The sequence below is a fragment of the Neomonachus schauinslandi genome, chromosome 1 (assembly GCF_002201575.2).
Source record: "Neomonachus schauinslandi chromosome 1, ASM220157v2, whole genome shotgun sequence".
Lineage (NCBI taxonomy): Eukaryota > Metazoa > Chordata > Mammalia > Carnivora > Phocidae > Neomonachus > Neomonachus schauinslandi.
Window position 1 is genome coordinate 188,361,659 of NC_058403.1, and position 24,529 is coordinate 188,386,187.

At 36.9% G+C, this 24,529-nt stretch overlaps 1 protein-coding gene across 2 annotated transcripts in view; it reads left to right on the forward strand.

The window, feature by feature from the left end:
- CFAP20DC (CFAP20 domain containing) overlaps nt 1-24,529 on the forward strand; it is a 267,426-nt gene that overhangs the window by 168,870 nt on the left and 74,027 nt on the right. For both annotated transcript variants that reach the window (XM_021695068.1, XM_021695069.1), the window contains 5 exons: nt 2,019-2,155; nt 2,830-2,992; nt 4,555-4,671; nt 5,997-6,116; nt 8,518-8,852. In XM_021695068.1, the coding sequence (XP_021550743.1) occupies nt 2,019-2,155; nt 2,830-2,992; nt 4,555-4,671; nt 5,997-6,116; nt 8,518-8,852 (872 nt within the window). The remainder of the gene's footprint in view (nt 1-2,018; nt 2,156-2,829; nt 2,993-4,554; nt 4,672-5,996; nt 6,117-8,517; nt 8,853-24,529) is intronic.

Below are 24,529 nucleotides of genomic sequence, written 5' to 3' on the forward strand. Positions count from 1 at the left end.
TTTTCACAAACTTTGGTGCCTTTTTTCATGCCATTGCAGAAGAGTGGTTTTTAACTCCACATGTAAAGTTACAATTCTGCAGCAGAGGCTAAAGAAACCACCTACCTAACTATAGGAATTTTTTCCAGGGAATAGGTCAGACAGGAAGTAGCCAGTAGCTCATATATATCCAGGACTATAGGACAAATGTGGACTTACTTGGAGCCAATATCATAATATTAAGGTTGGTCCTGTCTTGCAAGTGGGCATAACAGGTTTTCTAGATTGCAGGCAGTTTTTTGAGTTAAGGTTCATCACCCTCACCTGCAGTCACAAAGAGCCCCACAGCCTCATCCAATCAGGAGTTCCTTGGGCAGCCTTCCATGAGGTCATTCAGAGACCCAGACTCCTTTCACCTAGTGGTTCTTCTCCAGGCCTTATAGCCCTCCCCCAGATCTTCTGCGTCTTGTCGAGATGAGGGAAGAGAGAGTATGGGGGATTATGCAGGAGGTTTTAGGGGCCAGGAAGTAGTTTACACGTCTCACATTTCACTTCTCACGTCTCATTAACCAGAAGTCAGTCACATGACCCATATAACTGCAGGGAAGGCTCAGAAATGTAATATACCTGTGTGCCCTTCTGGGCACACAGAAGGGAAAGGCAGCAAGGTTTGGTCAGCACACCTGCCTTATCCTGGAGGTCCTATCAGTTTGTTCTCCTTCTCCCCCAAAATTTTCAATGATACCCTATCACCTACCAAATTTAGAATAGGCTTTTAGCGATTTAAGGCTCTTTTCAGTGTGACCCAAACCCATCCTTCTAACTAAACTGGTAATTTCATTGCTCCCCAAGCATACCCTACCAGTTCACTCTTGTCTTTATTCACTTTCTTCTCTCTAGGGCACCCTACATCTTTTATTCTTGAAATCTTATCAGTCATTCAAACTCCATTCAAGAGGTCACTTACTCTTTTTTTTTTCCATCATAGTAAGTGTACTCCCCATCCCCTATTTCACCCTTCCTCCCCATCCACCTCCCCTCTGCTAACCATCAGTTTGTTCTCTAGAGTTAAGAGTCTGTTTCATGGTTGTCCCTCTCTCTCTTTTTTTTTTCCCCTTTGCTCATTTGTCTTGCTTCTTAAATTCCACATATCAGTTAGATCATACAGTATTTGTCTTTCTCTGACTGACTTGTTTCGCTTTACATTATACTCTCTAGCTCCATCCATGTCTTTGCAAATGGCAAGATTTAGTTCTTTTTATGGCTAAATAATATTCCATTGTATATATGTACCACATCTTCTGAATCTGTTCATCTATCACTGAATACTTGGGCTGCTTCCATAGTTTGGCTATTGTAAATAATGCTGCAATAAACATAGAGGTACAGGAATGCCTTCAAATTAGTGTTTTTGTATTTTGGGGGTAAATACCCAATACTGTGATTACTGCATTATAGGATAATTCTATTTTTAATTTTTTGAGGAACAAGAGGTCACTTTTCTTCATTTCCACTGAGCTGCTTTATGTTATGGTTACCTGTTTACTTGTACTCTCACCTCCCTTGAGGGCAAGCGATATATCTTAGCTATTTTGTATCACTGACAACTTCTAGGAAAAGCTCAAGAGTGCTCAATCAAATATTTGTTCCATTGAGTTAAATAGTTTTATTTAAATTATTTCCTTAAAGAGAAAATAAGATGTATTTTTTAGTAGCTTCCTTTCTTTTCTTTTCTCTCTCTCTCTCTTTGAGGAAGAATATTTATGGCAGTGGTTCTCAAATGACAGTGAGCATAAGAACCATTTGGGGGAACTCGTTAAAATTATAGATTTCTGCTGCTCCTCCCCAAGATTCTAATTCTATAGATCTGGTAGATCTAATGTTGGGCTTCAGTATCTGCATTTTTTATAAGTGACCTGTAGTGGGGAAGGGGGATACAGATCATATGACACCTCGATTGTACTTTCAGAAACATTGCAACATGGTGTTTGTCATTATGCCCATTAATGGACTATTATTACCTTCTTTGAACAAAACAGATCAGTTCATTAACAGGGGAACAGGTAGCATGCGGAACAGTAAAAATCAAGATGTCTGTCATATCGCTTTCGGATCCAGAGTTCTGGGACCACCTCCACTCTCTGGCAGAAGGAATAACATGAGGATATCCAGTGAGGTAGGAGCAAGGTCTGAAGAGCTTGTCTAAGCGTGAGGGGCATGGGAGGAGAAGGGTTCTTTCCCAGTGCACGGGTGGTGGCGGGGGAAAGAGGCAGAGAGAATACATGCCAAAAGCATAAGGCTTGAATAAATTTGGAACAGAAATTCTGGATTTTAAAAGACCTCAAAACGGTTTTATTTTTGTCATGTCAACACGATTACCATTTCCGAGTATTCTTTTGATTAAATATATTCACAAAACTTAAAGGCAAATATATATGAGCACATTTTGTGGTCTCCTTCAAAAAGGTGTTGGACCTTCACCAGATACCTTACAATGAACAGATTCTCAAATGTTATATTTTTATTTTTAATTTCCTTGAATTTCTGACACACGCAGCGATTTTCAGTTCAACTTCTACCTACTAAAGATGGATTATAAGCACATTTTAATTTATGTGTCTAGAAAACTTGTTTGTCTTCTATTTTGTCTCACATTATATTTCTCCTTCCATTTCTTTCTAATTTTCTGCTATAATTTCCCTCTCCACCAACTTTCTAACCTTCTCATTTCCTCTAGTTTCTTTTCTCACTTTTTATTTGTCCAAATATTATTAGTCTCTGTAAATTCTACAGGAAATAAATGCAATTCCCATATTGTAAAATGTGCAGATTAATTCCTGTCCCTTACAGACAGTAAGATCCGTTGGGTCCAGAAATAACCGATCATGCCAACAGTCTGTGACTGAGGACTGTGTTAGCAGCGCAGAGATGTCAGCCTTGCTGATGCCGGAGTCTGAGGAGCAAGCAGATAAAGAAAATATTCGCCAAATAAAGCAGACTATACCTGTTCGTGGTAAGAATTCTACATAAGTGTCAATAACTAGGGGAAAATAGCAATGCTCTTGTGAAGATAAATTTGAAGTTAAATTCTTGATTAGATCTTAACATCCAGAGAATTATCATTTAAAAATGAAAAAGATGGTGGATATTGAAATCTGTTTCAAATTCTTATGCATATATTCTCTTCTGGAATCTATCATTCTTTCTCTCTTTTTTTTTAATACTTATTTATTTATTTATTTATTTATTTAAAGTAGGTTACAAGGGGCTTGAACTCATGACCCTGAGATCAAGACCTGAGCTAAGATCAAGTCGAATGCTTAACCGACCGAGCCACCCAGGCGCCCCACCTATCATTCTCTTTATATTCTCTTTATTCCATTATTTCAAATTGCCATAGTACCCTGTTTTTATTTTATGATGACTGGTGAGGAAATAACATAGCATTCCATAATAACTATATTTTGGGAACTCCACTTGCATTTTAAGTTTTCTTAATTTTATCTTTTAATCTCTTCCATTTGTAAAGTGCTTTTTATTTTCTCCTGTTGATGCACAGAGAACCCTGTTGGTGAAGAAGAGACTTTTGTCCCAGTTTGTAGATTGAGGGCTCATGGCTAACAGAGAGGTAAAATGATTTGTAGTTTGTAATCATCGGAAAGAATTGAGACCAGTACCAAAGGCTTATCACTCACTATAGTTTTTCCATTCTTGCATGTCTGACTTTTGTGAGAGTTGAAAAGGAAGGCATTTGGGTTCATTTTATTTGATTTAGAGATTAATGATCACTATTACAGACTATATTTCTCATACAGTACAAAACTGAGAGAAGGACATAAAGACAATAGATACTCAGTCCTGGCTCTACCACCATCTGTAAGACCTTGATCAAAATTCCTAAACCCTGTGGGCCTCAGTTTGCTCATCTGTAAAATGGGGATAAAATTGCTACTGGCAATAGTAGTAGTAATGAAGAGTGACTGCCTCAAAGGTCATTGTGAGGATTCAACAAGAAAAACCAGTCAAGCACATCATATTGTGCCAAGAAATTAAGCGTTCAGTAAATATTAGATGCTGCTATGAATGCTGTTAATTATTATGATGATGATTACACAATTAAATTACACTTAGGAGTTCTTTTTCAGGTTTGATCGCAGTTCTGCAGGGTTCTTTAGGAAACTACCTTCCAAGCTGTTGATGAATCATACTTATTGACTTCCTCTATCCAAGGAAGGAATTATTTTTCTATATTAGCAATCCATTTCATTTTTTATATTTTTTAATATAGCATGTTGTATGTATAATTAATCAAATTACCTGTAACTCTCTATAAGGTTATATTACATGAATAAATTATCTCAGGAATTTTGAAAGCCTGATACAATCCCAATAATGGAATCTGAACAAATGCCTATTTTCCAAGAAGGAATAAGTTGTGGTGTTGATACAGCTTTATATGATGTCACAATGATATGAACATTCTCATTATAGCTACAATTATATTTACTGAGTTATTTCAAACCATATAGTACTTCCTGTTCTTGCTTTTTGTTCTTTGATATGAAAATGTACCAGCCGATCTGCAAGTTATGCATCCACATCCCCCTCAAGAACCATCAGCAGATAAGAATAATAGCAGGAGAAGATTATGGTTAAAAAGCACCAGCAGAGAAAGGACAGAGGCACACAGCGGTATGGCACTAATTCAATACTATCTTATATCTGTGTATTATGCAGAGCAATGGAATCTCTCTCTGCAGGTTGTAAATTTCAAAGGATTACGGACCAATTCATTTAAAATATAAATGTCTTTTCTACAGGGATTATGGAAATCAAATCTTCTGCAAAAGAATTGCTCTAGAGCCCTAACAGAGATTTGCTGGATTAAATAGTACCACAGAAGTAAAGGACTTCCCTACTTCTACTGTCAAAGGCGGAATAAGCTTAAATTATTGTTTTTTAGAAACAGCCCAAATTTGATAGAGGAAGTTCCTGCCTGCAGACTTTACTAAAATTGAACTTAACTCATAATTTTTCATGTTTCATTTATATCTCCTCTTTTTAAACTGGGCCCTTTTCAGATATATATATAGATATATATATCTATATATATGTGTGTGTGTGTATTTTTTTTTTTTTTACATTTGCTGTCTCTCCCTTTGGACTCCATGCCATCTAATAGAATGTAGGTTAAAATTTCAACTCTTTGCAACCAATAAAGCCTTAGATAAATATAGGTGGCTATTATAGTTATCCCTTTGAATATTGGATTTGAGGCATTTAAGTATAGATCTGTCTGCACATGCATTCATATATCCTGAGTCAAGCCCAGAGTATATCATGTACACATCTGTTAGCATAATTTCTCAAAAATGAGGAGTTCTTAGGTAGGCTGAAATTCAGCTTGTTAGGATTCATGTTATTTTTATAAAATAGTAGATAGAAAAGTTAATTCTGTGTCCATTTTCTTTTTTTTTTAATTTTTTAAATTCTTATGTTAATCCCCATACATTACATCATTAGTTTTAGATGAAGTGTTCCATGATTCATTGTTTGTGCATAACACCCAGTGCTCCATGCAGAATGTGTGTGTCCATTTTCTTAAGATGCTGAAGGAAAGTGCTTGGTTTAAAATTTTAAGTCAGGTTGTGTAAGAATTGTAATTTAAAGAAAACACACTCCATTTTATGTGGAACCAAAGGGAAAAATACAGGACCCTTTAAAAATAATATGGGTTTTGGAATTCCTTTTATTGCATATTGTAAAACTTAAATCTAAAATGTCCCCATGCAAATATCAAGGAATTTAAAGATGAACCTCTACAAAAATGCAGCTGAGTTCATCTTTGAAAAATTCTAGTGGAAGAGAAAAGAACTGCAGATAATCTGTATCGTCACCTCTAATGTGCTTTTCAGTAATCATGTAGAAAAGCACACTGCATTAATAGCATTCTTCAAAATGAACTTTTATAAAAATCAAAAGAAATAACATCGTGAAAAATATTTATTCCAATAAAGGCAGTTCTTCAGGAAATAACAGGAATGAAGATAAAGCAACAGTTGCCCTCAACAGTGGGTCCCAACAAAGCACAGAGATGAACCCCAGCTCTCCAGCACTGCAGTCTCCTGATCAAGCAGGTTGGCATCTTTAGTCCACTATAATCGTTAATAGTTGATGAAATATCAATATGTTTAACCCAGTCATTTTGAGAAGTTGTGATGCAGTCATTTGCTAAAATCTCATTTTTTGATAAATCTCCTCTTAACCCCAATTGCATGTCAGACTTTAATGGATGAAAGGGCATTTTTATTTTCAAGTTTCAATGCACCAGTTATCCTGTTCAGAAGGAAAGTTTGAAACTTTGAAGTTTTCACAGGGCATTGTCACTGTCCCCAAAGATTACCTATTGTTGCAAGTCTCCAGTCCTCTTTATAATGGAGATGGTTGGAGTGTAGAGCATTGAGCCCATCAACATATCTTTCCTAGCAGGTGTGTGGTACTTTTACAAAGGTGAATTGTTTTTGAGCAAGGGAAAAAGGAAAATAAATGAAAATTGTTTGTAGTTTGTCAGTCTTATTTATGCAATGTTGAAACCTTCATTAAAATGTTAGGCGCAATTAGTGTCTCTAGCATAAATCTGACTGTGTAGAAAAACTAATTAGATGTTTAGGTGATCATTCTTGCATTTATCTTGTTTGCTGCAATATTGTGATTACACAGTAATTTACATATTTTCCTAAGAAAACACACCAAATTATTCATTACAATTGATATGGAAATACTTGAGGTAAAACTACGAATTCCAAAAAAGCATGTGGTGGTGAGATAATTAGAGTTCGTTTGGTGTAGAAACACTCCTTTTCCTTTGACTTTTTGACAGTTAATAATATGGTTGGCAATAGGTCATGCAAGTTTTTGAATTGCATAATGAAGATTCCCAGTATCTTGTCCTCCAATTTTCTTTACTATCAATGTACTTAATGCAGCCCATTGGTTTTTATGATCTTTTTCAACATTTATTTATTAATAAAGCATCTACTGTGTTTACAAAACATCTGCTATGTGCTTAACACCATGCAAAAGGATTTGCTGTCCAAAAGAGGACAGCCCAGTGAATCTGTTTATTTCACCTGCTCACGGTATACTGACTTAAGACCCTCCACATCCCCTTATGAATGTGGTCCAATGAAGTAGATTCAGCCTGCTCTGGTCCACTTACTTACAGAAAATGTGAAAGTTACAGATTTTCTCTAAGAAATGTATATTTGTTACCCTTTTTATAAGCAAGTTATATTATATAATGATAATCTTAAGTTAAGAAATGAATACATTATGATGAATATGATTTTATTTGTGCCATTAATGTTATTTTTATTAAAGGTCTTTTTGTTTGTTGCTTTTGAACTGTAGGCTTTAGAGTTTCAAGTCAGCAAATCTTAGATATCTTAGTTACTTTTCTTGTGAAGATAGATATAGCAGGATTCAAGAGTCAGGGTAAAATTACCATGTCCACATTTTGGTTCTGCTGAACACAGATTTTTGTTAAGATTTTCACCATTGACATAATGCAGCAAAAAAAGTAAATTTTAAGGAAAATAGACTAAGTTGAGAAAAATGCAATCTTTTCCTGCTGTCATTCTAAAGAAGAAAGTAAGCATGCTTTTAATGACATTCATTATAAATATTTGTCTGTGTCAGTTTGCCTGGATCGTAGTTAGAAAAATCTATCTCAATGTTACATAAAAGATTAAAATCTTTTCACTATGTTGTACATCTGAAACTAACATAACATTGTGTGTCAACTAAATTTCAAAAAAAATTTTAAAGTTCAAAATTTTTTAAGGTTTTGATTAAAATGTATCCCAGTAGTAGTATACAGTATTTTTAATCAAAACAAATAATGTTGTGCAAAAAGATTTATGTATCAAAACATTCTCTCCTATAATTAAAGATCTTTTTTACCAATCACATTAACAAGTGTTTCTGTGGATTTACTATTAGTGGAAAAGTCTACTCAGTTTAGTCTATGAATTGTCCTGTTTCAGTCAGTAGAATGGAAAGGCCTGTTAACCTTTTCATGGTTTCCTCTCCTCCATGATTTGTAATCCAAACAATGCCCAGTTATTTTATTTAAAGAAACATTAAATATTCTGTCCTGCAGTTAAAAGAAGATATTAGTAACTCAAACCCTTTTAAATTTGGAAGATTTCTTCCCTCCTGGAATGTCAAATTAATGAGGCTGTGCTATGAAGAACTTGCTGCAAAACAGGTGATAATTATTTCAGACTTAAAAATTTCCTGACCAGTGTTTCAACTCAGACAGAGAGGAAGTGCAAATAAGTTTCCTGTAGCTATAGGCACTGATCTATGGGTTAAATGTTTAGCAGGTCACAAGATGGTGGATAAATTGCATTCCTTGGCTTCTGCCTTATTTGATAAATCTCCGTTTCAACCCAAGAAATTTTAACCTAACTACCTGCCTTAATATAACACTGATGGAACACTCCTCTAATTTTTGTCATCTTTCCCAAATGTCAGATGAGTGGATATTTCCTGAAAATGATGATCGCATTTCCCATTTGGCATCCAGCAGACAGTCTCTCCTTCTGGATGATGATTCCTGCCACACTTCACATCTGTGGCTGGAAGCCAGCAAGGAGAGTGAACATGGCCAACTGGCAGAGGAAACCCAGGTTGTTCCAAAGGACATTTTCACTTTTTCATCAAGACCACGATCAGCACCTCATGGAAAAACTCAGAACATGTCCCCAGAGGGGTGCCCATTTATTTTGGATCTAAAAGAGGATGCCAGTGTGACAAGGAGAGACACCGAATCGGAGGATGATTTTTACGGTGGTGACAGCAGCGAAGAGGTACACTGCTTGATGAGTGAAGTCGTTCTAAAGCGCAGTTGTTCCATTAGCTCCGTTGAGCACTAAAACCAGCTGAAATGAAAGAAGGGGAATCAACTGCTATTTATAAAAAGGTGGCAGATTGCAGTGTCAGTCAACAGTTGCCTCGGGTTGTTATGGTAACTCTAAATTGCTGCCTTTTTTATTAACAGTCAGCCAATTTCATTTTTAATTATGGAAACCAGTTTTGGGGTTGTTTTTGTTTTCTCATTTTAATTTTTGTCTCACAGAATGAGAGAAATAACATGCAGTTTAGCTATATGATGGCGAAACCAGTAAAACACTGAGAACACATTGTTCTAGCTCTCTGGGCAGATTGTGCTGCAGTGGCTAAGCATTCTGAATTGACGGTTTTCTGGCTTCCTCACTACCCTACCATCCCTCCACCTTAGACCTATTAAGACTCATTATTTTCCATATGGTCCCAGAGTTTCAAGAGTTGTGCCAATTAAAGTTTAGATAATGAATCATGGATTAGTGCTGGGACTTGCCTTACCCGAGGTTTTCTGTTTGCAATTATTTAGAATACAAATATATCTTATAAATTAGTAAATTCACATAAAGTTTAAAAAAAAACTTGTCATAAACCAAACGGAAAGTAGTTCTGAAACATTTGTTTAAAACTTAATACATTATGATGACTCTTTTCCCTCATACAAAATGAATTTGTGAAATTCTTTCAGCTTTGTTCTCTAATGATAGGCATCCCTATTTTCTGTGAAAAATAATTTTCTTAAAAGCAGATTACAGTCAAGTTATGGTTTTGTAAAATGATACAAATCATTTCTATGTCAAAATTATATAATAACAATATATAATAACTATATATTAAATTATAGGTAATAAATATAAATATAGCAAATTATATATTAAGTTATATATAATTATTATATAATAATAATTAGAAAAACTTTTTGTATATGCTTGCAAAAAATTTTTTTTAATAATTATAACTGATCAAGAATTCCCCTTGGACAGCAGGATGTAGATTAGGTTCATTGCTCCTACCTTCAGAGCCAGTTGAGAATATGATGAAATTGTTCAGGTAGTAATTATGGTTTTTTGCAACTTTTAATGAGTTTCCATTGCAAGGTGCATGGGGAAATCCTTTTTTTTATAGTATCTTTGCTTCTGAGCGTGGTGAAACTATTAGTAATACCAAACATAAATCTACCACAAATTGCTTTATGCATAAATAGTACATTTGATGCCAACATTTTAAATGTTGCTGTGGACATCTTTGTCCCTTTCACCCTGAATAATATTAAGATATAAAAACTAAAATAAACGTATGCCTTCAGCATCTAGCACTGCCCCCATCCCAGCTGTCAATTCTTCTACAGTATTAATTGGTTAATCTGATAAATTAATTCATACCATTTCATTAATGGGATAGCCCATCCCCTTCCCATATGCACAGCACCATCTTTCTTACCTAAATCAAAAGAATTCCTTTAATGGTGGAAATTTCAGGGCAGGTGGGAAATGTTAGTCCCTTCCTTGGAAAACTTTCAGAAAAGTTTTATGAGGGAAACTGCCCTTTAAACATCATGACATGAGGAACTTAGTGTTTTTGTCTATATGAAGGATAAGCCTTGACAAGAAGCAATAGAGTTTCATGGGAAAATGAGGAATACTATTTCTGAATATTTTAGTTTGTTATCACTTGGTGTGCTTTCTTTTGCTACTAGCTACTCTACTTCTGACATCCTTCATCGTTTATTATTCAAACATATACTAATTACCAACTACATGAAATTGAAAATAAATGTATCACGCATTACCCAAGCTCTGAGTGGCATGGCTATCTGGTCACCCCTGTGCCATGACCATCCAAATGACTAGTAGCATAGGGCTAGAGTCTATACTAGGACCATCTCATTGCTAACACCTGTCCTGGCCCACCTTTAGTTGGAGCCTGCTAAGAGTGGCAGCCAGAGAGAAGGGCAGAAACCTTGCCATATTATACAAGCTTAGGGGTTTATTGTTAGAGGCAGTAACAATATACAGACTATGAAATAGAAAACATGACCAACAAAAATGATGGGTTATGTTTAAACAAGTTTAAACAAGAATTTATGGTGATCAAATTCATTTGTTTGGGACTTTTTTGGTAATTTTTTTCCTTAGGATCACTTCTCCCGCTTATTAATTGTGTAAGTCAATGGGAAATCGGCTTAGATATTTAAATTGTTTATTTACATATAGTCTTTGAAGAAAAATCAGTTTAGTTAATTAAGCATCCTTACTATTAGTTGTGTTATTTTAGAATTTTGTATCTTTAGAGTAGCATAATTATACTTAAGGAAACCAATGTCATGTCATAAATAATGGTGGATGAATGAGGATAATTACATTACTTACTGTGCTTGAAGTTTGTAACTTGTAGTTAAAATACTTCTTTTAATGGTCAACCATTGAGTATTTTTAAAAGGAAATTAGATATATTCAGTAGCCTGTAATCTAAGAAAAATCAAATCATGTTATCATGATAGCTAGAGTAAAAGTACACATACAGTAGTAAAAGCTAATTAAAATAAGCTTTCAGTGATACATTGATTTTGTAATTTAAGTTCCTAATCCTTAATTCACATCTGAGATCTTCATTAGTGTGAGAGCCTCAAAAGTATGAGTTTTCTTTTTTTTGCATATGCTCTTGTCTTAGTCTTTGCTTTACTATATATTTTATTCCCTAGGCAGCCATGTATACTAATATTCCTGATACTCAATTAATTTTCAGTTTGTACTTCTTATTTGAAAAGCACACTATAGAAATATATAGCTATAAAATCAAGACTACCATGTAAAATGAATTATTCTAGGAAAGCTATTAAAACAGAGTGCCTTTCCCACTATTACAGCATCTGAAAGAAAAAAAAGCCTCCTTTTATTATCATGTCTATTTTGTATTTTATGCCATTATTCCCAATGTGGCTTTGAGTATATGCCTGGTTTACAACTTGAAATAGTTAGCTTTATATTAATATTTTATTACTCCCCTAATTTAATTTTTCATCTAGAAATACTGTCATTTTTTTCCCAAAACTCTGGCTGTGTATCACATATTAAAGTAGATATTTGCAAGGCCAGGTAATTTGTCCTGTATTACAATCCAAATTGGAACATTAAGCCAAAAAATTATCCATAGTTGGACATGAATTATGTGGACTGACTACTTAGAGCATTCAAATTAGCTAGGAAGCTTCCAGATCTTCTCCCCATCTAACTCCGTGGAGGGCTGCAGAGGACAAATTTACCAACAATGGAGTGAAAATACCCTTTTAGTCCTCCTCAGTTTTCCTTGTATTGTTGCTTTGAAGGTTTGTTTTTTTGTTTGTTTGTTTGTTTTATTTGGCACTCAGCAGTTAAGCTGTTTCATTGCATTTTTTTTTCCCTCATAGTTTATATTTCTAGGTTAGTCTATAAACCACTCACCCCCTATACTTGACTAGTGAATTTGAATTACTTTCTCACACACATGTACATACACACAATAGAAAGAATATTTACTCCTCTTGAGACTACTTATATTTCTCTGTAGCCTTTTAAAAATTTTAAATGTCGATGTCTATGTTGGGAAAAAAATGGAAGGACTCTTATTTTGAATATATTGCCTTGCATTTTTGTTCCTGTATATTATGAATTACAACATAACATACTCTAAATCTACCAGGCAAATTTAATATTTATTCTGTGTGTGAAATTTTTTAAGGCTGGTCACAGTTCTGTGTCTTTATTACTATCTTGTGAAGCTCTGTTCCTCTCTGCAAAAGTCAGAGGCCCCTTGGTTCTTGTGACTGGGCTTTTCATTGTGATAGGCAGGAAAAGAAGATTTTTAAAACTCTTGTCTGCTTAGAATATCATTCTACCACTTCTGCTAGTAGATAAACATCTTGTGGATGAATATTTGGTTGTGGATAGGAGTTTCTGCAAGAAATCTTTAAAGTGTTATCAGCTAAAACAGCATGAAGTTTTAACTTAGAGAAAAATATGTTTCTGTCTTAAACAATTAAAAGAGTCTCATCATTTTCCCCAATAGTTTGCACACCCCATAGAGTCCTTCTAACTTCTGCTATTTGTCTGTGAAGCATCACTGGCAACAGGTAAAGATATTTACAAAAGATAGGAGAAAAGATGGTGGAGGAGTAAGGAACCCTATTCCAACCGGTCCCCGGAATTGAGCTAGATATCTACCAGACCACTCTGAACATACACGAAATCAGCCTGAGATGTAAGAAGAGAGATCTGCATCTCTACAAACAGAAAATCACAGGCGGTTGGTTTCAAGGTATGAAACAGGGGGCCGTGAGTCTGCAGGCACAAATCTGAAGATAAATGGAAGGGGAAGGGAGCTACCATAAGCACTGGTGCCAGGAAGATGAAACAACACAGGAGTGCAAAAGCCTTCCGCACTAGGGACATGGGGCACAGAGTCGCAGACCAGTAGCGGTGGGGAAAGGACTTTAGGGCAGGCCCCCAGACTGAAACCTGGAGTGGCGGGGCCATGCGTGTGAACTGGGGGCGGCTGGGGGTTATAGAAGCACAAAGGGCAAAGACATGCCCCGACCTGGAGGTGAGGACTGGGAGCCTTGCTGAGGGGCGCACAACCCAAGACACTGCAGTTTATAGCAGCACAGATAGAAATGGTGAGAGTGTGGCCTGGAGAGCTCACTGAAGAACAGACCGTGATCTCTCTGCTCTGAGGCAGAGGGTTGGAAATGATCTCTTCTGCTCAGACTCTTGGAAGAGACGCGGAAAGCCTCCAGGGAAAGCCACCAGAGAACAAAAGCCCCCCAAAAATGGTTTTCACTGAGCCCATCTCCCCCCACAGGGGACAGGGCAACTCTGCCCAAACACGGTTGCCTGAGTAACAGCGCAGCAAGCCCCTCCCCAAGAAGACAGGCTGGGAGAACAAGAGGCCAACAACCCTAAGGTCCCTAGAAAACAGGTGCATCTTGCTTGGGTTGTGGTCAGTAATTTGGACTCTGTACATTCCCTTAACCACCCCTCAAAAGAATGACTAGGAGGAGGAACCCCCAAAATAGGAAAGATTCAGAGACTGTGATGTCTGCCACATATTTACAAATGGATACAGATATAACCAAGATGTCGGAAATGGAATTCAGGGTAGCAATTGTTAAGACAATAGCTAGAATGGAGAAATCGATTAATGGCAACACAGAAGGGCTGAAATGAAAGCTGTACTGGCAGAATTTAAAAATGCTATCAATGAAACCCAATCTAATCTAGATAATCTAACAGCTAGGGTGAGCGAGGCAGAAGAATGAATTAGTGATCTAGAAGACCAATTGATAGAAAAGAAGGAAAAAGAGGAGGCCAGGGAAAAACAATTCAAAATCCGTGAAAATAGAATCAGAGAAATAAGTGACACCATGAAACGTTCCAATGTCAGAATTATTGGGATCCCTGATGGGGCGGAGAGAGAGAGAGGACTAGAAGATATATTTGAGCAAATTGTAGCTGAGAACTTCCCTAATCTGGCAAATGAAACAAACATTCGCGTCCTAGAGGCAGAGAGGACCCTTCCCAAGATCAAGGAAAACAGGCCAACACCCCGGCATGTAATAGTAAAACTTGCAAATCTTAGAACCAAGGAAACCATCTTAAGGGGAGTTAGAGGGAAGAGATTCCTTGCGTACAGAGGGAGGAACATCAGAATAACGTCAGACCTATCCACAGAGACCTGGCAAGCCAGAAAGGGCTAGAAAGACATATTCAGGGTACTAAATGAGAAGAACATGCAGCCAAGAATACTTTATCCGGCAAGGGTGTCATTTAGAATGGATGGAGTGATGCGGATCTTCCACAACCAGCAGAAACTGAAAGAATATGTGCCCACTAAGCCGGCCCTGCAAGAAATATTAAGGGGGGTTCTATAAAAGGAGAAAGACCCCAAGAGTGATATACAACAGAAATTTACAGAGACAATCTATAGAAACAAGGACTTCACAGACAACATGATGACAATAAATTCATATCTTTCAATAATCACTCTCAACGTGAATGGCCTAAATGCTCCCATAAAACGGCACAGGGTTGCAGATTGGTTAAAAAGACAGGACCCATCCATATGCTGTCTACAAGAGACTCATTTTGAACCTAAAGATACATCCAGACTAAAAGTGAAGGGATGGAGATCCATCTTCCATGCCAGCGGACCTCAAGAGAAAGCTGGGGTAGCAATTCTTATATCAGACAAATTAGATTTTAAACTAAAGTCTGTAATAAGAGACACAGAAGGACACTATATCATTTTTAAAGGGTCCATCCAACAAGAAGATCTAACAATTGTAAATATCTATGCCCCCATCATGGGAGCAGCCATCTACATAAGACAACTGTTAACCAAAATAAAGAGTCATATTGATAACAATACGTTAATTGTAGGAGACCTCAATACTCCACCCTCAGCAATGGACAGATCATCTAAGCAGAAAATCAACAAAGAAACAAGAGCTTTGAATGACACACTGGACCAGATGGACCTCATAGATATATACAGAAAATTCCATGCTAAAACAACAGAATACTCATTCTTCTCGAGCACACATGGAACTTTCTCCAGAATAGACCACATACTGGGTCACAAATCAGGTCTCAACCAATACCAAAAGATTGAGATTATTCCCTGCATATTCACAGACCATAATGCTTTTAAAACTCAGTCATTTGGAAAATATTTGGAAGAAATTCAAACACTTGGAAGCTAAAGGCCACTCTGCTCAGTAATTTTGGGTCAACCAAGAAATCAAAGAAGAACTTAAACAATTCATGGAAACCAGTGAGAACAAAAACACATCAGTCCAAAACCTATGAGATACTGCAAAGGCGGTCCTAAGGGGGAAATACATAGCCATCCAAGCCTCACTCAAAAAAATAGAAAAATCCCGAATTCATCAACTAACTTTAAACCTTAAGAACTAGAGAAAAAGCAACAAACGATGCCTAAGCCATGCATTAGAAGAGAAATAATTAAGATTAGAGCAGAGATCAATGAATTAGAAACCAGAAACACAGTAGATCAGATCAACAAAACTAGAAGCTTGTTCTCTGAAAGAATTAATAAGATCGATAAACCACTGGCCAGACTTATCCAAAAGAAAAGAGAAAGGACCCAAATTAATAAAATTATGAATGAAAGGGGAGAGATCACAACTAACACCAAGGAAATAGAAACAATTATTAGAAATTATTATCAACAACTATATGCCAATAAATTAAGCAACCTGGAAGAAATGGAGGCCTTCCTGGAAACCTATAAACTGCCAAGACTGAAACAGGAAGAAATTGACAACCTAACTAGTAACAAGACTGAAGCAGTGATCAAAAACGTCCCAAAAAACAAGAGTCCAGGGCCTGATGGATTACCTGGGGAATTCTACCAAACATTCAAAGAAGAAATAATACCTCTTCTCGTGAAGCTATTTCAAAAAATAGAAACAGAAGGAAAGCTTCCAGACTCATTCTATGAGGCCAGCATTACTTTAATCCCCAAACCAGGCAAAGACCCCATAAAAAGGGAGAATTTCAGACCAATAACCCTGATGAATATGGATTCCAAAATTCTCAACAAAATCCTGGCTAATAGGATCCAACAATACATTAAAAGGATCATCCACCATGACCAAGTGGGATTTATCCCTGGGATACAAATGCAGTTCAACATTAGCAAATCAATCAATGTGATAGAACACATTAATAAGAGGAGAGAGAAGAACCATATGGTCCTCTTAATTGATGCAGAAAAAGGATTTGACAAAATACAGCATCTTTTCCTGATTAAAACTCTTCAGAGTATAGGGATAGAGGGAACATTCCTCAAGTTCATAAAATCCATCTATGAAAAACCCACAGCGAACATCTCCTCAGTGGGGAAAAGCTGAGAGCCTTTTGCTTAAGATCAGGAACAAGTCAAGGATGCCCACTCTCACCACTATTGTTCAACATAGTACTAGAAGTCCTGGCAACAGCAGTCAGACAACAAAAAGAAATAAAAGGGATTCAAATTGGCAAAGAAGAAGTCAAACTCTCTTCACAGATGACATGATACTTTATGTGGAAAACCCAAAAGACTCCACCCCCAAATTACTAGAACTCATCCAGCAATTCAGTAATGTGGAGGATACAAAATCAATGCACAGAAATCAGTTGCTTTCCTATACACTAACAATGCAATTGTAGAGAGAGAAATTAGAGAAATGATTCCATTTACAATAGCACCAAAAACCATAAGATACCTCGGAATAAACTTAACCAAAGAGGTAAAGGATCTATACTCTAGGAACTACAGAACACTCATGAAAGAAATTGAAGAAGACACAAAAAGATGGAAAAATATTCCATGCTCATGGAACAGAAGAATAAACATTGTTAAAATGTCTATGCTACCCAGAGCAATCTATACCTTCAACACCATCCCAATCAAAGTTCCAATGACATTTTTCAAAGTGCTGGAACAGACAACCCTAAAATTTGTATTGAATCAGATATGACCCCAAATAGCCAAGGAAATGTTAAAAAAGAAAAACAAAGCTGGGGGCATCACGTTATATTACAAAGCAGTGATCACCAAGACAGCATGGTACTGGCACAAAGACAGACATATAGACCAATGGAACAGAATAGAGAGCCCAGATATGGACCCTCAACTCTATGGCCAAATAATCTTTGACAAAGCAGGAAAAAATATGCAATGGAGAAAAGACAGTCTCTTCAATAAATGGTGCTGGGAAAATTGGACAGCTATATACAGAAGAATGAAACTCGACCATTCTCTAACACCATACACAAAGATAAACTCAAAATGGATGAAAGACTTCAATATGAGACAGGAGTCCATCAAAATCCTAGAGGAGAACATAGGCAGTAACCCCTTCAACATCGGCCACAGCAACTTCTTTCAAGATACATCTCCAAAAGCTAGTGAAACAAAAGCAAAAATGAACTTTTGGGACTTCAAGATAAAAACCTTCTGCACAGCAAAGGAAACAGTCAACAAAACAGAGGCAACCCACAGAATGGGAGAAGATATTTGCAAATGACACTACAGACAAAGTGCTGATTTCCAAGCTCTGTAAAGAACTTATCAAACTCAACACCCAAAAAACAAATAATCAAGTTAATAAATGGGCAGAAGACATGAACAGACACTTCTCAAAAGAAGACATGTAAATGGCTAACAGACACATGAAAAAGTGTTCATCATCATTAGCCATCAGGGAAATTCAAATCAAAACCACATTGAGATACCACCTTACATCAGTTAGAATGGCAAAAATGACAAGGCAAGAAACAAATGTTGGAGAGGTTGTGGAGAAAGGGGAACCCTCTTACACTGTGGGAATGCAAGATGGTACAGCCACTTCGGAAAACAGTATGGAGGTGCCTCAAAAACTTAAAAATAGAGCTACCCTATGACCCAGGAATTGCACTACTGAGTATTTACCCCAAAGACATGGATGTAGTGAAAAGAAGGGCCATATGCACCCTAATGTTCATAGCAGCAATAGCCAAACTGTGGAAAGAGCTGAGATGCCCTTCAACAGATGAATGGATAAAGAAGATGTGGTCCATATATACAATGGAATATTACTCAGCCATCAGAAAGGATGAATACCCAACTTTTACATCAACATGGATGGGACTGGAGGAGATTATGCTAAGTGAAATAAGTCAAGCAGAGAAAGTCAATTATCATATGGTTTCACTTATTTGTGTAACATAAGGAATAGCATGGAGGACATTAGGAGAAGGAAGGGAAAAATGAAGGAGGGGGGAATCGGAGGGGGAGACAAACCATGAGAGACTCTGGACTCTGAGAAACAAACTGAGGGTTTTAGAGTGGAGGATTGTGGGGGGATGGGTTAGCCCAGGGATGGGTATTAAGGAGGGCACGTACTGCATGGAGCACTGGCTATTATACGAAAACAGTGAGTTGTGGATCACTACATCAGAAATTAATGATGTATTATATGGTGACTAACCTAACATAATAAAATAAAATAAAAATTTTTTTAAAAAGATATTTACAAAAATAATTTGTCCAACCCCTTTTAATATTAAGCCTGCTGCAGGTTAGTTACTTGTTAGAAGCAGTTACATCTTCCTTTTATTTTACTTCTTTATAAACTAGTAAAATGCATTATTAGATACCACTATCTCTTTGCCACCCAGAGAGAACTGTATTACTTTAATAGTCTCCTATAAAATTCAAGAGGTGGAAATAGAAATACTTCTTGGGGATGGTTGTTAGGGAAGCCATTTAAGATACATTTGAGTGGCCAATCTTGTTGTCCTCAAAGAAGAAATGATTTTTTTCATTCTGTTATGACCAATATCTTTAGCTACATCTATGCAAATAATTGTGCTTTTTAGTTGACAGTGGAAGTATATACCTCTATCATCTTTATTGTCTGCCAGTGCCCATGTCCAGCTAAAGGATGCTGTCAGTGCATGCATTTAGCCACTAAAACATTGGACAAAAGTAAAGACTCCTGCTGACTCAATCTCAATTACAGATTCAAAACTGCCATCAAAAATGTGTTTGGAATATTGCAGACATGTTTTTGTTTTTGTTTTTTTTAGAGAACTTTTAAGAATGTTCTACAAGACTTCTTTTCACAGTGGACTGAATTAAAAAATCAATTGAAATATAAATAAATATGATCATCCACTTTTACAAAGGCTAAAACAGAGCTCTAGCCTAACTTGCTCAACATTAAAGTTGCGATACAAAGAGTCTGGGTCCCATCTGCTCCAAGTAGGTGGCCCTCAAGAGTCATTAAAATTATCTTTTTAGAATTACAGCTCAGCAAGAGCAATCCGTTTTGTGCATCCAGAAATTATTGTCCAAATGCCCATCTGCATGTCCTTTTAAGAAACGTCGTTCAACAGAGGAAGTGCTGGTTCCTTGGGGAAATCATTCTCATCTTCAGCGTACATATGCTATGCTACAGTTAATCAGGCAAACTCTATTGATGTTCCCGGCACTGGGGCATGATTGAATATTTAACAAACAAATGCCTCTGAGCCCAGAAGACAAACGGTTCAAGAGATTTGGGACTTTTAAAAATATATATTAAGTTAAATCAAAAGCATTTTGTATTTGTTCTTCTGAGAAACAGATGAACAAACGATCGGAACATGAAAATGGCATGACAATTTCTTTACCCACTCTGACAAATTATATTCAATTTCTGTACAGGTTTTCAGTAGCTAAATGATAAACCAAAGGGGAAAACGTGGTTGTTTTTCAATCAGGTCATAGTAAGTTAAGTTTTAATGCACATAACAAATGCATATGTTATATAAGAAAAAATTAAGCTAAGAGCATGTCGAGCCCAAAGGTGTTACATATGTGAAATCAATCAACATCATCTATACATATGTCATCTATTTTAGTAAGTCAAAAGTGTTGCTAAAGAAAGGAATAGAGTTTCGCCAGTGTACCACCACTCCTATAAAATACAATACTAGGTTTTAGTCTCTATTTCCTCTCAAAAAGAGAAACTGATCCAACTTAAGTCAAAATATTGGTCTCATATATCTCTTGCCTTTCTCATTTATCCTAATTCCCCTTTCAGAATCTGGGATAAACCAGAATTGGTTCTGGGGCAGCCAAAGTAAGCAAGCCTTTTATACTCTGTCCAGATTCTCCAGTTATTTATCTTTTCCATATATTTAAAGTAGCATAGCAAACATATTATCGTAGAAATGCAGTACAACCAAGAGAATGCTCACCAGGGAACACAGCTAAATCTGTTCTCCTCGGCCCATCTCCAAACCAGGGTATATCTTAGGAAAAATGTGAGATGAATGTCCATATACATCTCATTAATATTTCTGTGTGTATAATCACTGTTCATGCCAAGCAAAAAGAAATAATTTTACACCTGAGTGAACTACTGGAAGGAAGAAAAGGCTGTACTCTGACCCACCCAGAGGTGCAAAAAATAGACTTCTTATAAAATAATGTGATTTTTAAGGTGTTTATAAAGTGATGTAGCCAACATCTGGCTTTATAGGCATCCCTGTAAAAGTGCATCTGAAACTTTTGAAATGATATTTGCTACCTTCTCCCTTATGAAATTGTTACTTTTGTAGGTGTCTATCTCTCTGCTTTATGCCTTTTTTGCCTTTAAGACTTTGTGCCTCTCGAGGGCGATGCCCATGTTCTTCTTATCTGTGTACCTTCTGTAGTGCCTAGAAAATGCCTTACACCTAGCAGGAGCTTAGTAAATATTTACTGAACTCATTTTTATTGCAAAAGCTCCCAATTTCTGCCTATGTCATATACAAAATGGAATCCCAGAGGGATCCAAAGATTCTGGCCCAAATACGCATAATTATACCTTTTCTGCTTAACCAACCTTATTTTTAGGGCATATCTGCTTTAAATACATAGCACATGTTTATTTTTTATTATGAAAATATGATGGAAATGAATGAGTAGAGGGTCTTTTGGTCACCGAAAACCCACTGCCCATTGTATATAACTAGTATAGAAAATTAGAGTTTTTTTGAAAGCTGGAGAAGAGATAACACCATCTAGCAACCAGACTGAATTAACAAGAAATCTATCCTATTTCCCCCAGTACCTTCTCAGAACTGGGGTTTGGGGGATGTTTGCTATATTTCCTGTTTACTTTCTCTTGACAAGTCTACACTTTTGTTCTCGTTTCGTCTCTGTGAAACAAAAATTGCAAGAGCCCCCACTCCATTCCTTAGTAATTTAGGACAGTAGGCATTTTTCAGGTCTCTGTTATTCTTTCCAGTTTTCTGCCTGAAGACAGGGTTCTTCAACCATGTGAATAGCCTAAGGGTTCTCAGAATGGCGGTGAAGGATGAGCCGATTCAGTAAGTGGTGTACAGCAGAGAGAGTTGCCCAGTGCCTGCAGTTGAGGCCAATGCAGTACTGTTTCAAGGGCGGAAATATCCCAACCTTCTTATTTTTTCACTTGAGACATAAAGTAATACATGGATCGACATCCAGTCACCATCTTTTCTTTATCTGGGGCTCTGGAAATAGATTTCTCCATCATTTATAAAGAAATATATGTATGAGAAGATCAAGCCAGCATAGACAAAGCAAGTTTAGGCCCAGGATGAATAACAAGAAGATCCTTAGACACTCCACAGTTCTCATCCTTTATTACAGATAGGCAAGCTGTTTCTTAGGAGACGTTCTAAGACCCGAGTGTTCTAAGACCTTTCTTGAGAATACAGTTACCCGCTAATCCCAGCTACTTTCCACAAGAAGGGAAAATTGTTTTGTGACAGGATTAGGGATTGCAGACTCCATTTTAGAGATTTCCAGAGTCACTAAGTATAGCATGCCCTGCCTTCTACAGAGCCCTCATATCAGCCCAGCCTCTCCATCACCACTACCACTGCCTCAACACAGCCACACCAGCACCTCTAATCCTGATCGTTCAACAGTCTCCTAACTGGCCTCCCTCTCTACTATCTCCACAGACGCTGCAGACACCACACAAACTCACACCCATGCCTTCTGTCATGTGCCGTCGCTGATTCCCCTGAATCGCATCATGCAAGGACCCCCTCAAAGACCCCGAATGGCAGAGATTAAGTTCTGGGCTACCATTATATCCCCAGCATCTACAGTGCCTACGGCAATAGCCCTAGATATGATGAGGAAGAAAGGAAGAGAGGCAGAACTATGACAGACGTACAGACAGATAGATCCCTCCTCTTCTGGGGATGCCTGGGTGGCTCAGTAGGTTAAGTGTCTGCCTTTGGCTCAGGTCAGGATCTTAGGGTCTTGGGATCAAGCCTCGAGTCACATCGGACTCCCTGCAGCAGGGAGTCTGCTGCTGCCTCTGCCCTACCCCCGCCCCCCAGCTTGTACTCTCTGTCAGGTGCGCTCTCTCTCAAATAAATAAATAAAATCTTAAAAAAAAAATCCTCTTCTGGCCTGTGCACAACCTAGAGCAGGCTTTCTCACCTTTACACAGGCTTCACTTCTACTGAAGGGGAAATCTCACCTCAGATAGTGATCTGTATATTGACCGTGATGATGACCAAACACTCAGGAAGAAACTCAACAGTTCAATCAGTCACTCAAATATTTTGTTTAAAAATACCAAATTTTGGGGGGACGCCTGGGTGACTCAGTTTGTTAGGTGTCCAACTCTTGATTTCCGCTCAGGTCATGACCTTGAGGTCTTAAAATCGAGCCCCCTGTCAGGCTCCATACTGAGCATGGAGCTGAGCATGCTGAGCATGGAGCCTGCTTCTCTCTTTCCCTCTCCCTCTCTGCCCCCTCTCAATTGTTCTAAAAAAAGTTTAAAAATAAAAAACGAAATTTGGGGAATAACTAGATATTTGGTTCTGTGTGGCTATAAATGGAAGGGTAGGGAATAGCTTACTGAAACTGAATGTAAGATATACATTCTCAGACAGCAAATAATGTCTTAAAATTATAATCTGCTTTTTGGAGTGCCTGGGTGACTCAGTTGGTTAAGCATCTGACTCTTGATTTTGGCTCAGGTCATGATCTTAGGGTCATTAGATCGAGCCCTGCATTGAGCTCCATGCTCAGTGGGGAGTCTTCTTGTCCCTCTCCCTCCCCCACTGTCCCTCCCCAGGCTTGCATATGTGCTCTCTCTCTCTTTCTCTCTCTTGCTCTCAAATAAATAAATAAATAAAATCTTTAAATTTATATATAGATATATATACTCTGCTTTTATTGATTTTTTCTGTCCTAAATTTATCATTTTAATATCCACTTATTTATTACATATTTAAGTAAATAAAACAAATTGGAAAAATCTACTATGGCAAGTATAAGCAATGATCACGTTAGTTCTTTAAATTTCTTATTTTATAGCAGAAAAATCCACTAACTGAAAAAGCACTGTATTTCTCATTTCTATTATTTACTTTCACAGCCATTGATTTTATGTTTGTAGTTCCTCCTTTCTCAGATTTAAAAATTAAAATTTTTGCTTTCCTAGGGATAATCTCAGAACTATGTACTTGTAAAATTCATGTAGCTTTCCAATTTCATGATGCTCACGTCTTATGGAAAAAAAAATACTTCTATAATTGAAATTTTCATGTAAGAAAAATATTTCACAAAACAGGTCTATTATCTATTGCTCTTGAACAATAAAACTCCCTACAATAATTTAAGACAAATATGCTTTGATAGGCCAACTTATTTTTAGAGTAGCATTTCCCTGCTTAAATAAGCTAAATACTGTAAGTTCTAGCTATTTCTCTTCTCATGGAGTTAGCTCATTAGGAAGTCAAAGTGTACAATTCTCACGTAACTTCTGGTGGATCCTCTTCTTTCACATGCTCTTTTGAAATGACTATATTTTTAGTGACTACTTCCTGAATGGCTCTCTCGTAATCAGTGGTAAAAAAAATATGCCTTACCAAGACCAGATACCACATAGCAAGGCATCTTAGCAAGCGATTTATACCTATTGCACTGCTGTTTTTAGTTACTCATATTTTTATTGCAGAATAAAATAGTGTGTATATATATATATATATATATACTTTTGCTTTTATTCAGAGAATAAATGAACTTTTTAAGAACTGTTTTCAGTAGCTTATTCACCACAGATTTTGGCTCAATGTGGTTTCAC